This window comes from Mytilus edulis, chromosome 4 (assembly GCF_963676685.1).
Source record: "Mytilus edulis chromosome 4, xbMytEdul2.2, whole genome shotgun sequence".
Classification (NCBI taxonomy): domain Eukaryota; kingdom Metazoa; phylum Mollusca; class Bivalvia; order Mytilida; family Mytilidae; genus Mytilus; species Mytilus edulis.
The window spans coordinates 55,095,907-55,112,911 of NC_092347.1; the positions used below are offsets into that span (position 1 = coordinate 55,095,907).

The following is a 17,005-nucleotide window of genomic DNA, read 5'->3' on the forward strand; positions in this document are numbered from 1 at the left end:
CAATATACAATATACAATATACAATATACAATATACAATATACAATATACAATATACAATATACAATATACAATATACAATATACAATATACAAAAGACAATAGACAATAGACAATATTTATTAGCACAAACACATTTACATTAAATGGTTATGGCATACAAAATTAAGACAATAAACTGACAATAGTTAAATTAATTATAACTATATTAGAGTGACAGTGGTAGTCACAGCGAAGGAAAAAAAAAGACTATAAATATCGACAGTTAACACATTATTAATGTTCATGAACAATTAAAACTTTAAGAACACAAACAAAAATTAGGTTGCATATTAAAAGAAATGCAAGTTATACAGATGTTCTCAATAAAAAAACAATCATTAATATACTTTATGGTGATTTTTATCATGACTGGTAGACTGCTATTTAAAATTGCAGTCAAATGCTTCAGTGTTATAGCGGACTGCAATTTAATAAAATTGAAATTAAGATTTTTATTAATATTTTGTATATAGGTATCCCTCAATGATGTATAGCATGGACAGATTGAGAAGAAATGGTATTCATCCTCAATTTCTTGTCTGTTACAGGATAAGCGGTTACAGGCTTCTTTCAATGTTGGTATAACGTCCTCTTTCAATTGCTAGGGAATGGGCACTTAGTTTAAATTTACTGAAAACTTATCGGTCAGTATTGAGTTTACATATATCAATATATGGGGGCGGCCTTTTTCTAATTCTTTTAGTATGACAAAAGAAATTAAATTTTTCAAATTTATTGATAGAACAATTCATAATTTGATAAGCCTCGTCAAAGATTCTTTGTTGGATAGTATTTATGTGATATTTTAAATTACTGAATAGTATCAAAAGTGAGATGACCAAAATCTAATTTATTTAACCAGTCTTTTACAATGTTAACCCATTTACTTGTTTTCTCTATATTATTATATATTTTATGGACCAAAGTGTTAAGCGAGTTCACAATGTGGTTTAGAAATTTTATAGCTGAAAGCTGAATTTTAAAGTACAAAGGGGTTCTGCCGGTTTGTCTCCGCTAAACAGTCTACATTTGTTGTTTTGCATTGTACTCCTAAAATTTCTTTAATAAATCTAATATGTAAATGTTCAATTGGAACTGAATCTTTTATCACTTGGCTACACCCCAAACTTCACTTCATGCATAAAGAGTTGTTGGAACAACTAAAGTATCAAATAATTTTTCAAGCATATTTTTTCCTAGCATATTAAAGATTTACATTATTAAAAAATTAAATGATTTATTTATCACCTTTTACCACAGTAGCCAAATGTATTTTAAACCATTCATAGATTGATACTCATTATTATCAATAATATAAATATATTTAGATATGTATTCAGTTGCCAATACACCTTATCGCTATTTGTCCGGACGCCATTGCTGGATATTACGGAAGCGTATTAGGGACATAGAAAAAATAAAAGTAGTAGTGAACTTTTTTTTCAAAGTCGAAATTTTGACATTTCAAATCTTAAAATTTCGACTTTAACTCGAAATTTTAACTTTTCTTATTTTGAAATTTTGACTTTCTCAAATCTTGAAATTTCGACTTTTCAAAGAGTCGAAATTTTGACTTTTTTAGAATTCGAAATTTTACCTTTATAAAAAGTCGAAATTTCGACTTAAACTCAAAATTTCGACTTTTTTAAAACTGGAAATTTCGTTTTTTTCTAAACTCGAAATTTCGACTTCTTTTTATCTCAAAATTTCGACTTGTAATAAACTCAAAATTTCGACTTGTTTTAAACTCAAAATTTCGACTTGTTTTAAACACAAAAGTTCGAATTTTCCTAAGTATTTATACGTTTGCGATTACCACATTCACAGTCATTTATATCAGCAAGCGGAGAGCCATATACATCATAAACTTAATAAGCACATTTTAATAAACTAAACCATTTTAAAGAGGTTATTTTAGATAGAAAATCTTGCTCTTGCCGAAGAATAAATAAAATATGTTTCACGTTCAAATACATATTTCAAATCTGGACTTCAGATATGTGTATCAAGACAACCCCATTATTCCGATACACCCATGTTACGACATACTTTTATTCAACAGTCTGATATATGAAGACAAGGGTTAATAGTTGTGTCATAAGAATGTCAACTTGTAGAGTTTAATCAATATTCCAGAAAAAAGAACCATTTATTTATTTCAAAATTCAAAACTAGAAAACCGAGCAGCTCATTTGTCGTCCTGAATATGCATGGCATTTTTGGCTACTTGATTTACCATGATTGTTTAAACAAGGCAAAGTCAGTGACTTGCTATTGGGATACCAAACAGGCCTTTGAAACTGTGATGCTAAATGTCCTAAGATCTGACGATCCTATGACAGTGTCGTGGAAACTAAAACATGGAATATGGGGGGGGGGGGGGGGGGAATTCTGTCAACATGCATGTTCTTTACGAATGATTTCTTCAATATTAAATATTAAATGCTAACCCATATCTCAATTTAAGAACAAAATCAATTTCTAGATATAAATTGCCAAAATGTGTGGATGACGTTTTAATAATTTGCGTCCATGTCTACTCTTCTTAAATTGTAATTAACATCAAAGTTTTAAAAGTACTTAGAAAAAGTCAAAATTTCGAGATTTCAACAGTCGACATTTTGAGATCAAAGTCGAAATTTCGATTTAAAAAAAAGTCGAAATTTTGAGTTTACAAAAAGTCGAAATTTTGAGTTTACATAGAGTCGAAATTTTGAGTTCAAAATAAGTTGAAATATCGAGCTTAAAATAAGTCGAAATTTCGAGTTTTAAAAAAGTCGAAATTTTGAGTTTATAATAAGTTGAAATTTCGAGTTTAAAATAAGTCGAAATTTCGAGTTTTAAAAAAGTCCGAAATTTTGAGTTTAAAATAAGTTGACATTTCGAGTTTTTAAATAAGTCAAAATTTCGAGTTTTAAATAAGTCGAAATTTCGAGTTTAAAGTCGAAATTCTGACTTTTTATAAGTTGAAATTTCGAGTTTCAAAAAGTCAAAATTTCGACTTTTCAAAAAGTCGAAATTTCAAGATCTTAGAAAGTCAAAATTTTAAGTTTAAGTCAAAATTTTGACTTTTTATAAGTTGAAATTTCGAGTTTCAAAAAAGTCAAAATTTCGACTTTTTCAAAAGTCGAAATTTCAAGATTTTAGAAAGTCAAAATTTTAAGTTTAAGTCAAAATTTCGAGATTTGAAAAGTCAAAATTTTAAGTTAAAGTCAAAATTTCGAGATTTGAAAAGTCAAAATTTCGACTTTGAAAAAAAAGTTCACTGCCAATTTTATTTTTTCTATGTCCCTAATACGCTTCCGTAAAAAACAATATTATATACGATCCTCATTTAATAACCACAACAGGAAACCCATGCCATGACCGAAACAACTTTACAAAGTGTGGCCGAAAGAACCTCTGTTTGATCTTAGTCAAATATCAGTAGTACCCTAAAAAAAGAATAAATGGAAGATGAATTTTATTATTTATAAAGAGATAAAAGTTTCATTATTAAACTATTTGGTACGATTGGAGGTGACCACATGTTATCTCATTAGATTGATAATAAATATTCTTGACTCGGTTAACTTCGGACATGAACTGTATTCAACAAATGAAAAAAGAAATTTTGAACAAACGTATTTTCTATCTTTCCTTTATTCAAATACTATAAATAAAACTGGCCTAAAGTGGAATCTTTAGGGAAAGGGTGCAATTTTGCGTTTGCAGTCTTTTGACTGATAAAAGTATATTATTTTAGCTATAAAAGTGAAGTTTTAAACATGACCAGTAAGTAAATACTATTTTTGTTGTTCTAATTTGTCGTTTGATCTAACTGTCAGTGTAAACGTCATCATAACAAATGAAAGTTAATATAGCCTCCTATAAGTCTTTTTATAAGAATTTCTTATAAAAAGACTATTATGGCTGGGTTATTATATTACATAGTAGTCAAAATAATTATTGATAATGATGTTTTGCAAGTCTATTTTCATATTTATTTATTTAAAGGTTAGTCCAAATAATTATGACGTCTTGAAAGGCTATTATAATTTTTTTCTTTGACGCCTTCCATCGATGTAAGTTTTTTCTTTGACGCCTTACATCGATGTAAGGCGTCAAAGAAAAAAATTATAATAGCCTTTCAAGACGTCATAATTATTTGGACTATTTAAAGGTAGGAATGCGCCTTTCACAGAAAAAAAAAATTACCTTGAAAGACGTCACATATTATTTGGACTAGCATGTACATGTATAAAAAATGAAACACGACAAAAAAAAATTTGAAAGATTATGAGTTCATTAGTACAAAGAAAATTCCAGAACAATTTTTGTATTAATTTTTTTACTGTTATTGGGGACTTCGTCCCCATATAATAGTCTTTCAAGACGTCATAATTATTTGGACTACATGTCAAGTAGCTACATTTTGTACTATTATAAACAAATTACAAGGCGTCCGTGTCTGTTCGCCATAAATTAGCATGTTCTCTCCCATTTTCGTTGGTACCCTTTAGCCTCACCAGACGCAATTATGAATGATTTTTGAACTGTGACTAATATTTATTTCATCATGTTCATGGTATCAGGTCTGTTCGCGCCCAATACAGTTTCAAACCCTATACATTTGTACCTCACATGTTCGCCCCTGAAGTCCATTCGCACCCTACACATTAATGCCCAATTTTTATTCAAATTTCAGTTGAATTATTACACATATATGAGACAATATCTGAAAAAGTCTAATTTCCATGTCCCGCACTTCACCAGCAATTATTTTTTTATTCAACCATCTTTTTTGAAAATTTTAAGTTTTAGTATAAACTAAATTATATAATGCACAATGGCCTGCCAATTAAACACTCATTCTTATATTTCTTCCAATAAAATATTGTAATTAAAATGTTCAACCCCCCCTAAAATCATGTTGTCCCCTGTGTTTTTTTGAAAACTAAATCATTCAAATAATATCCAAATTAATTAAACAGGCGTCCGATTCTGACATATATGATATATTATTTAATAAACTTGCCCCTAATTTGTCTTTTTATATTATAACTATAGCATGTAATAAAATTTTGCAAATTTTAAGAGAAAAAAAAATTGTCCCCAGGGGTGATTTCCCTCCTGTTACCACTGGGTTTTTTTTACCTGTGGAAACGTTTACAAGACCAAAAGTTATTTTCCCATTATGTATTGTGAAGAGCATCATTCCCTGAATGTATTAGTACAAAGAAATAGTTGGAAAGGCGGCCAGGTTTGAAAATTCAAGCCCATCCAAGATGAGAATTTATAGAAAAATACTTATTGGTGTTCTATCCTGTTATAGCCTTTTTTTACACTTTCTGAGAATATTTTTAAGTGTGCACCACAACATTAAGTGTGTTTTTATATCATCTTTTTAAAAGTTATATGTCACAGGAAATACACTTGCATTTAATGTGATAAAAAGGACAAAAACTATCGCGTAATTCCTTTCTGTTACGTTCTGTCATGTTACCTGATCAAAAGTAACAGCATAACCATCATCAGTAACAGGAAGGATGTTCAAGACAATTTCACTGAAGAATCGAACAGTTAATCTACTATATGCCAACCATTTCATTTAATATAAGTTATCACCCCCATATCAAATAAATTTCAAAATAATATACAGTATATTGAATAAAAAAATAGGTTTTTTGCTTTTGATAACAGCAGAGAACATTGTGCAATTCTAGTATAGTAGATAGTAACAGAAAGGAATTTATTTTAGAATTTTTCATTACCTGGGCAGATTTTTCATCTTGCAAATACAGTTTCAAAGGATAAATGACATTGTTTGCTGTTATCTTCCAATTGTGACCAATCTAAAATGATTTATTTTTCTTAAACTTTAAAATAAAGCAGAAAAATCCTTTCTGTTACCAACTCTGTCCTGTTACCATTGTCCTGTTACTCAAGATTCTTTCATGTTACCGACATATCTGACTATATTTAAGTATATTTCTAAACCTTTTGTATTGCAAATGCTAAAATCAATAATTGGCATTTGATAAACTATTGCAGGATATACTAGCAAACCACAAATAGTGTCTTAAACTTATTCCTTATTCCCATTAGAAACTTTTAAAAATTGATTCACTTTGGTAACAGGAAAGAACTGGATTTTTTTTGTATCATTTTTTAAATTGCCATTGTTTCCTTATTAAACAAGTATTTGAATTACAGACAACAGTTCCTAGATCCCCAATGTGTGTTCTTCGATTTGTGCTATTAAAATACCGGGTCTAAGAATTTTTTTTGGTTTTTTCTTATTACCAAAAACTAGACTTTTTCAGATATTGTCTCATATGTATATACCATCAAACGCAACTGATATAAGATGTATTCAACACACTCAAATAAACATCAGATTCTCAATTTATTTAAAAACAATGAAAAAAATATATATGGGCAGGAATTCGCTAATGCTACTTTAGTGTGACATTGTAAGAAAAAAATAAAAATCATTAAAAGCTTCTAAATTTTTTACAAATTATTGCTACAAATGGTGTCCTTCTATTTGTAACCAAAAAAATCATTTTTAAACTTGCGTCAGTTTGGAACCAAAGCAAATAATGAATTTGGAGCATGTAACATGGACACTTTTTCCAAATTGAGATTAATGATTCCTTAACTTATTCAACATTCAATATCATATATATTGATCACAAAACATTGTCTATCATCAAAACTCTAAAATGTATATTTTCATTTCTTCAGAAATTTTGTGAAAACAAGTTTCCTCTACTTTTCTGTCAATGTTACATGCAATGTTTAAGAGATAGATACAGTAAGAATCATTTTCTTTCTGAACATGTAAAGGCTCTTTTTCATTGTGTTACCCTCACATTAAAAAATTGTATTAATATTTTTGCAATTATCTCATTTCTGTCATAAAATAGTGACTTAAATGTTGCATGTAACGTGGACACAAAAAATATGAATAATGAACCATGCCAGAATTGACCTTAAAAGATATAAAAAGCCTCCAAACAACCATCTGAATGTAAATTATACAATTATACTGCCACATTTCTCATTTATGATATTATTTAAATAGTGGTTAATACCAAAACCATTCACCTAAATTTCAGACAGCAGACATATTTTTTAACTATACCAGTAGTTATGCTTGTTCATGGTGGTACACTATGGAAGGCTAAATTAAAAGATATTCAAATGTCAAAATAACCAGAAAAATAAAATTAAGATCAAAGATAGATCAATTGATGAAGGAGTCATCCAAAATTTCCACAACATGAAACATTTTTATATCAGTAAGTAAGCAACCCGTTTTTTTATGCACAGGGATGAGATTGATAAGAAGACAACCACACAACCATCAGCATCCACAAGTTTCTCACTCAATAACTAATACTGACAAAGTAAGGGTACAAAATGATTACATGTATCCCTCATTCATGTGACACAGTTACACTTAAAACTAATAGTATGAAAAACCAAGACAAAATATGGACAAATCTACGAGAGGTTGATACAGCTGCATTTATTGAGAATCTTATTTTCAATCGTTTACATAACTTCTATAAAGAACAATTTGGGTTTCATCTTCGAGGTTGTTGTCTGATAGACATATTACCCCATATCTCGTTTTATTTCTGCTGGTTAATCTTACATTTATGATAACTTTTTAAGGTTTAAACAATAAATTTTATTTCAAACATTCAAAACAAGTTTCTTGTTTCTTGTTTTCTGTCTCCAACATCTTCAACTATCTATCTAAAAAAAGAAAAAAACAAAACAACAATTAATCTACCCTCAATCAGAACCAAAATCCATGCATAGATTATAAAATTTACAATAATATAGAAACTCTCAAATATCTTGTTTCGATTTTTCAATGCCATTTCATCTTGAAAACTTGTTACCTAAACTACAGGAAGCCACAATTTAAAGGGCCCCATAATGACCAGTGTAAAACAATTCAGAAGAGAAAACCAACACCCACTAGACCATAGTCCTGTTTTCAACTTTATTTGGCTTTCTTTTACTTTTTTGTTTCATTAGCGTCACTGAAGAGTCTTTTGTAAACGAAAAGCGTTTCTGGCCTACAAAATTTCAATTCTGGTATCCATGATGAGTTTATTATTATTATTTTGAAATCAGAAGGAGCCTGAACCTCTTATAATGCAAAAGATATTCTGGAATGTCAATAATTGGCATAAAAATTAAAAAAAAAATGTTACAAATTGAATTCCTCATGATTTCTATAATGAGCATCAGTAAATACACATGATACATGTGTTGACTGGTGATTGAAAAGGGATAAATAAACAAGATTTTGAAATAACTATCTTCTACACTGCTGTAGAATGGTCAAATTGGAGATCACTAGTATGTCTGCATACACAGTCACCATCATCTGGTTTTCTGACACAGACACACACTACTATCTGACTGGCTGAAAGGACCGTCACCACCTGACTCACTAATAGGGACCTTATCAGACTGGCTAACACAGACATCATAATCTGCCAGGCTGACAGGGTTATCACCATCTGACAGGCTGAAAGGGATATCACCATCTGACTGGCTGACAGGGACATCACCATCTGACTGGCTGACAGGAACATCACCATATGACTGACTGACAGGAACATCACCAACTGACTGACTAATATGAACATCACCATCTGCCTGGCTGACTAGGACATCACCATCTGTTGGCTGACAGGGACATTACCCTCTGACTGGCTTACAAGAACATCACAGACTGACTGACTGACAGGAACATCACCAACTAACTGATTGACTGATATGTACATCACCATCTTCCAGGCTGACAGGGACATCACCATCTGTCTGGCTGCCAGGGACATCACCATCTTACTGGTTGACAGGGACATTATCTTTTTGCAGCATCTTCCTGAGAGTTTTCTTCATTACATTTATTGCTGATTATCTTTTTCTTTCTTAGGTTTATATTGCCTGTAGATTTTTTTAATTAAAAATTGCATGTAAATTTTCAAGACCGACACCAATTTTGTTGTCAATGAAGAAAATACACTTCTAAAAAGAATATCTATATTTAGAAATAAAGATGAAGTTTGATGGTGGTAAAACAAGTTAAATTATCAATAATCTCTTTATAGAGCAAAGGAGTTAGTAAATGTTATCAGTTCTGTTCATGCGTGTCACATTGACAGAAAAGTAAAAGGTTGTATGTCAATGTTACATACATGAAGACCAGAAGATGAAAGTGGTGTGCTTAATAGTCAACTTTGGAGAAATAATTTAATTGCTGCCCAGTTATAATTAATTAATCATTTAGGTTATAAAATGTTATATAAATGTCTGACTTAAAGGAAGTAATACCTTTGCATGTAACATAAAAAAATCTTGACACAAAATATTGTTGTCAATGTTACTAACTAGTTTTAAAAGACAAATTAAACAGGAAAACAGGAAAACGCTTTAATTTTGTAAAATAAAAATAAGATAATAGCTCCATATGGCAGTAAGTTTTGTTTACGCATGTAACACTGGCCTGAACATGTAAAAGTCTAAATAATCGACTCTGTCAATGTTACATACACAATTTCTTACAGTAATGAAAAAAAAGTTTAATTTGGGTTTCTTTATACATTATTTTTTAAAATAAGTATCATTATAATAACTTTGAATATTAAAAATTAGATTAACTGTTGATTTCAACACAGTAAAATCTTCTTATGTAACGCAAAAAAGACCTGATACAAAAATCGTAGTCCATGTTACTTAGAAAGTTATCATAGGAGCATCAAAGAAATTGTGTGATGACAATATTTCAGATGTTAGTCATTTATAAACTCAGATAAACTCATTTTAAAGCTCATAACAGAGGTTTGGAAATCAATGCTTTTAAAACATTATAATTCTGGGTTATGTATGTAACATTGACAGGAACACCAACAAATGATGAGGAAAAATTGCTAGTCAATCAAGGAAAAAAATAAACACAAATAATAAAAACTCATTTATTTCTTTAATATCATTTTTATGAAGCAAATTTAAATTTCAACAAGATTTTATTGATTGAATAATTGTATGCACATTTATTAGGTTGTATGTAGCATGTAACCTGGACACAGAAGATGTGTCAATGTTACATGCCTTTAAACGATAAGAATTACAAGTAAATATTGTAAAGTCTAGAAATCAAGAAAGATCAACAACTTCTCTGTTAAAAATTCAGCATAAATTTACATTTGATTTAATATTATGCACTGGCCAATTATGCTTTAAGTGTAATAAAGTAATATTGTTTTTATTCTGGTGTCAATGTTACATTTTATGTTTTCAAATTAAGTGGCCAGTTATCTTTATAATGCTGAGAATGAATACAAGTACTAGTTAATCAAATTGGCAATTAATCTGTGGTATTTCATGTAATAAATTAGATTGATAAGGCAAACCGTACAAAAAAAAGCTTTTGCATGTATCATAGACACCTTTCCTTGGTAAATATTTTCGTGTCAATGTTATGTACAGAAATCTCTCCAGCAATAAAATGAATATCGTAAGGGTCAAACCTGTTTAAATACAAGATAAACTTATATTTTTTGACAAAATTGCAAAGCAAGTCCCACATCATTATCAAAGAATCTAATTTACACAGAAAGTGCATGTAACACTTCATTGTGAGGTCAAATTAACCTGGTCCCACTCTCTTATCATCTGCTTGATCACTGGTAGATGTCAAGTGTGAAAGATGGCAAAGCCACATTTTAATGTAATTGTCAGTGGGTTGAAATGTGAAAAAAATAATTATGGTAATGCTTACTATAAAAAGTATACAACTGTTATAAAAGATGAGTATTATTGGGCAGTATTGACACGAAAATGAAATAAATTTTCTTACCTTCTATATTTTTCAAAATTCAGTTGATTGATAAAAATCATGAAATCCAAATTGTACCCATTGTTGACACCTTTCAAAATTTGCCATGCTGGACCAATAACTTGTTTCCAAAGCTAATCAGCTAATGAAAAGGTGCATGTAACATTTGTTGACGGGAAAAGTTACATGCACTTGTCCATTTTCAAACATATTTTATTTGCAGCAATAATCGGATTCTGTACAAAATGGGGTTTCTAAATGATAGACCGATCATTTTGCAGTTGATTTTCAACTATTATAGTAGAACAATTCTTCAGGCATATTCTAAATATGGCTAGGGGTTTTGCCACTGCAGAAATGTCACACTTTTTGTCTACAGTTTTCAACTGCCAGCACATAACAAGTGCTTATTTTTTGTTGATTTTTTTAATTGGATCCATTTTTTTTGCATTTGGCAATAAAGACTAACCCACTTTGATATTTAAACCATGTTTATTCTCCAAATTTGCATGATTTCTTTATTTTTTAATTGGATAAACACTATTGACCCTAAAATTTCACTAGCGAATTCCTGCCCATATATAGCAATACACTAACCAAAAAATTACCTATAAGAATAATATTGATTTAACACAAAAATAAAATGCTGGTTGTCAGAATCTCATTTTATTTTAAAACAATAAAAAAAAATATATTTATAGCAATTCACCTACCAAAACTCGTTGACAAATTTTTAAACACAAAACCAATAAAATTTGGGCGTGAACATGTAGGGTGTGCGAAAGTGAAAGGGGGTGAACTTGAATGGGTTCGAAAGTGATTAGGTGCGAACTGACCCGGATTCCATGTTGATGTAGACTATTTTTCTTGAATTCTTAACTTTATACCATAGAATTTTAAAAGAAGTATGAAGGCTTTTCATTTTGCATCATATTCTACATAAATTTCTATTGCCAGATATTTAAGTAAGATTTGCGCAACCTGGTTTTTACGAGTCAATAAGACACATAGGGAGGCAATTCCAAACAGCCCTTAATTAATATATATTGCAGAGCCAGAAGAAATCAATGACACAGTCTAGATTGATAAAACATACAATAATCTAATCTCAAACACATTTCTGAGGAAAATATATAAGATGTACAAGTTTGTATTTTACTTCAATTACTTCAGCAGTGGTCAGGTGGTTGCAGACAGTGGTTGCATACAAAATGTCTGTCATGTGTAAAGGAAAGATTTTGGAAATGTTTTGTTTTTATGTAAGTTCCTCCTTATAAGGAACACAAAATTCAAGTTTCTTCATTTCCTTGGTGAACCTTTTTCATATAGGTCAATAAAGTTAACATATTTTTTTTTACCATAATTTGGCATAAATACATAAATAGGTGCACAAGAGTCTAAAAAACATCAGTTGTGGGTTGGACAAGATAAAAGGGCATCAAGCATATGAACAGAATCAGTAGATATTTTTCTTTCTATATATTAACAAAAGAAGGCAATATTGATATTAATACATGTATGCACTTACATGTACCTTTATTTTTTTTTATCTAATTTCGTAGTGAGATTGCATTTTTTTTTGTCGTTCTTTTAATATTTTCAGAATGATTTTGTCATGGTTATCAACATATATTATAATCTAGCTAACATATTGTATTAATGATTTTTAGGAGGAAATCAGAGAGATCTTGCACGTGCAAAAGCTGCAAAGAAACAACAAGATCTGCAAAAACAAAAGAAGAGTTCAGAAAAGGGTGCCAACAAAGGATTAACTTTAGAGGAACGCCGCCATAGGTAGGATAATCAAAGAATTTACAAGTACAATATACATGTATCATACACATTACGCTCAATATAAAACTAACATTTCATCTTAAAAATATGAAAGAAAATCACTTTAAAGTAAATTTGTAAAAGAAAATTACATTTAATCAATGTAATTGCAGGTCCTGAGGTCTGCTTTGACTGTTGGAAGGTGCAATTAATTGTACAAGAATTTTAATAGATATGGAAAGTGCAAAACCTATCAACTACTCTGGTGTTTATCATTGCTTTATGTAATATCAAAACTAATTTCCTTCTGAGCACTTGAGTTTATCCTTGTATCAATATGACATTTTAGTCCCTTTGTTGAAATGCGTTGGGTTTTTTCACCAATGCATATATACATATGTCATGTATGTGTATATATGTACTCACTGGTATTAATCTGATAATTGTAACTGGAATTACCACTATCCCAATATGGCGACTGCAGATATAGGTAAAATCTTTACAGTCATTTTTATACAACCGCAAAAATGAAAATTTTTTGGTCGTATATTGGTATCACGTTGGTGTCGTTGGCAGCTTCCAAAGACTTTTGGTTTTCGCACTATAACTTTAGTATAAGTGAATAGAAATCTATGAAATTTAAACACAAGGTTTATGACCATAAAAGGAAGGTTGGGATGGATTTTTGAAGTTTTGGTCCCGACAGTTTAGGAGTCAGGAGCCCAAAGGTTCCAAAATTAGACTTCGTTTAAATTCATCAAAAATTGAATAATTGGGGTTCTTTGATATGCCAAAACTAACTGTGTATGTAGATTCTTAATTTTTGGTCCCATTTTGAAATTGGTCTACATTAAGGTCCAAAGGGTCCAAAATGAAACTAAGTTTGATTTTAACAAATATTGAATGCTTGGGGTTCTTTGATATGCTGAATCTAAACATGTACTCAGACTTTTGATTATTGGCCCAGTTTTCAAGTTGGTTCAAATTGTTGTCCAAAATTAAACTTTGTTTGATATCAACAATTGTATATATGGGGTTCTTTGATATATGCTTAATCTAACCATGTATTTAGATTTTTGATTATTTATGGGCCCAGTTTTCAAGTTGGTCCAAATTGCGGTCCAAAATTAAACTTTGTTTGATTTCAACAAAAATTGTATATATGGGGTTCTTTGATATATGCTTAATCTAACCATGTATTTAGATTTTTGATGTTTGGGCCCGGTTATCAGATTGGTCCACATTCAGGTCTAGGGGGTCCAAAATTGAACTTTATTTGATTTGATCAAAAATTGAATTCTTGGGATTCTTTGATATGCTGATGTATTTAGATTTTGGATATTGGACCAAAATAGGTAATGTCCAATGTAAAATTTAAAGTTTTTAAGTTTAAGTTCTTAGACCACATTCAGTATGTGTCAGAAACCTGTGTTGTGTCAACTATTTAATCACATGTACAATTCAAATTCAGAGCTGTATCAAGCTTGAATGTTGTGTCCATGCTTGCCCCAATGTTCAGGGTTTCAAACTCTGTGGTTGTATAGAGCTGCGCCCTGCAGAGCATCTGGTTCTCAAATGTAGCATGTTTTTGTCATTAGTTACTCAGCTGCAAGGATTATCTATACCGTTACAACATATTTGAATCGTAACGGTGCACTGAAATTGTCTAAGCACTTTGATAATTGCCGTTGAAAAAATAGGGATGATAATCATAACTCGGAAAAAAGATAATCGTTATTATGGTATTAAAAAATGAGAAGATAATCGTAACTGGATGTTGTTTTATTGATATTGACACTAAACATTTTGCTAAAAACATATATCTGATAGCATATGTTGACATTATGATGACATAATGCAGTAATAAAGTTATTGATGGAAACTGTTGTATTTTTTTTTTTGCGTTAATGTCATTGTTTAACTGGACATTTGCATTTTAACACACAAGATACTATTGAAATGCTGAAAGACATATTTATTATTTTTCAGCTACTGTTATCCAATAAAGAAATTACAATTATCAAACAAGAAAAATACCTTAAGAGTTAGGATTATCATCCTTGTTTTTTCAACTGCAATTTTCAAAGTGCTCAGACAGTTCCAGGGCACCGTTATGATTCAAATATGATGTAATAGTACAGAAAAACCTTGCAGCTGAATAATTATTGGCAAAAACATGCCACATTTGAGAAAAATGACTGTATAGACTTTACCTATATCTGCCTTCGCCATATTGGGATAGTCGTAATTCCAGTTACGATTATCACTTTAATACCAGTGTGTACTGCTTACACCATGTTTTCAAGTTAATAGATCCTTTAAGCGCAGTACAAAATGTTCTAAATAAATTGTAAATTCAAAATGAATTAATTTCTTGATGATAAACAATTTAAATCTACTTACTTGTTGAGAAAACTTTTTTTAATAACTACAATGTACAAGAGTTTTTCATGCATGATATACATGGTATATGTTTAAAAAAATAATTTTACTAAAATGAACAATTAAAAACAAATGAAAATAAATTCAATTCAAAATGTGGTATTTTCAATGTCAATTTGTATTAATTTGCTGAATACAGTTCAATGTCTAATTTAATGTTTAAATTACAAAAAATAGCAATCTAATAGTGCTGTGGTTTACAAGCTTTGGTTAATAAACTTTTCTGTGTTTTATAGGGATGCAGAGATAATGAGACTAAAACAGGAAAAGAAAGCTGGTGGTGCTCAAGGTGGTGGTGAACAAGGTGGTGGTGAACAAGGTGCTACAGGAGGAAAGTAAAACAATAGACACAAGTCAATGTAAACAACTGATGATATTTTTTTTTATTAATCATTTGCATTTTATCATTTTGTCATATAACTACGATCGTGTCATTTTGCATGTTACTTTATATCTTTTCTCTAAATTTTAAGTACATACAAACTGATTTGATAAGATATATCAGTAGACATGAATCAAGAATGGTTTGACTTGATTCTACATCAGTCACTGTGTCATCTTGACAGTTGTGTGTACTGTTTTAATTATCAAACCGAACATGCACAGAAAAAGGTCATCTACATCATATTTTTGAGATTAAGGGTTTGAAATTGAAAGGAATAAGGTTTTGTTTTAATACATACATTCATTATATTGCTTAATCTTTTTAAGGGGGCATTTCTGTCTTTTGGACTATATAATTTTAAAGCTACCCCTCTCACTAGATGGCATAGTTTAGAGCTGATAGCTTAGAAATGATATATTTTTAAAGTTATGTCTAAATAATAAGATCTGATCACTATGAATATGTAATTTTGTACAGAATTTTTAATTGGTGTATTAGTAAATTCATGTATTTCAATACTTTTTTTTATCACCAAAAACAGCTATATATATATATATATACAGGTATATAGACTGTTGGTAAAAGTATTACATAAACTGTGTTTCTAATAAGTTGATACTTTGCAATGGTTAAATTGGACTGCCTTATGTTATATGTTAAGGGTTTTTGTAATACATTTAAAATTTACTTATAATTCAGATTTAATGTGTTTTTATATGTATGAATAAACATTGTCATTATTACCATGTTTTTTGTATTGATTTGTCACATGTGGCCATAATATGGATAATATTGTAAAGAAAACCAGTAAGGAAACCTTGATGTCTTATCAAGATGACAGGGATTTTGTATAAGTAAATTGTTAATTGATATTGTTTATTTACTGTTTAGTGTTTCATTTTTGCTGATTTCAATGCAAGTATAATGATTTCTAGGGAGAAATCTGTTCCTAGTGTGTAATTTTCTTGCTTCTGATTATATCACCCTTTAAGATATTTTTTAAGGCACTTGGATATTTTCACCTTAATATATTTTAATTGTATAAAATTAATTCCTTTGCACTTGATTCTTAATTTGCAATGTGTTCCCACATCCTTGACAGAATTTACCAAAATAAAAAGCAGTTGTGTCCCTTTATCTATAATTCTGAAATTACAAAAAAAAATGACTTGAAGGTAGATATATTTATTGAAAAGTCAAAATGTACATTAATTCATGTGTATGTTTGTGGAAAAAAGAAGTTAAGACTTGTGTTAATCACATTCTTTTTTAAATGTGGACTGACAGGCATATATGGGTTCTACAGGATTACTGGAGATGATACACTCCTAGCAATGATAAATTTATCTCTCCCGTCCTAATACATGTATATACATTTAGAACTACAGTGCTACATTAATTAACATATAAGATAACAGAAAAGAAAATTGTGAATTCGAAATGGTAATCACTGGAATTAGGTCCATAGCATAAGGGACTCATCACCTGAAATTATGGATAAAAGTTGTTATTTCT

At 29.9% G+C, this 17,005-nt stretch overlaps 1 protein-coding gene across 1 annotated transcript; it reads left to right on the forward strand.

Moving 5' to 3' along the window:
• The first annotated feature begins 3,679 nt into the window (after positions 1-3,679).
• LOC139521932 (putative SERF-like protein) lies at positions 3,680-16,233 on the forward strand. Its single transcript, XM_071315692.1, has 3 exons — positions 3,680-3,815; positions 12,561-12,684; positions 15,342-16,233. The coding sequence occupies exons 1-3, from the start codon at positions 3,809-3,811 to the stop codon at positions 15,442-15,444; spliced, it is 234 nt and encodes a 77-aa protein (XP_071171793.1). The 5' UTR covers positions 3,680-3,808; the 3' UTR covers positions 15,445-16,233.
• The last annotated feature ends 772 nt before the right edge of the window (positions 16,234-17,005 follow it).

What these genes read in the sequence shown, in the direction of transcription:
- LOC139521932 (XM_071315692.1), top strand. An exon ending in TTAGAGGAACGCCGCCATAG is followed by an intron (nt 12,685 to 15,341) that starts GTAGGATAATCA and finishes TGTGTTTTATAG; the next exon opens with GGATGCAGAGATAATGAGAC.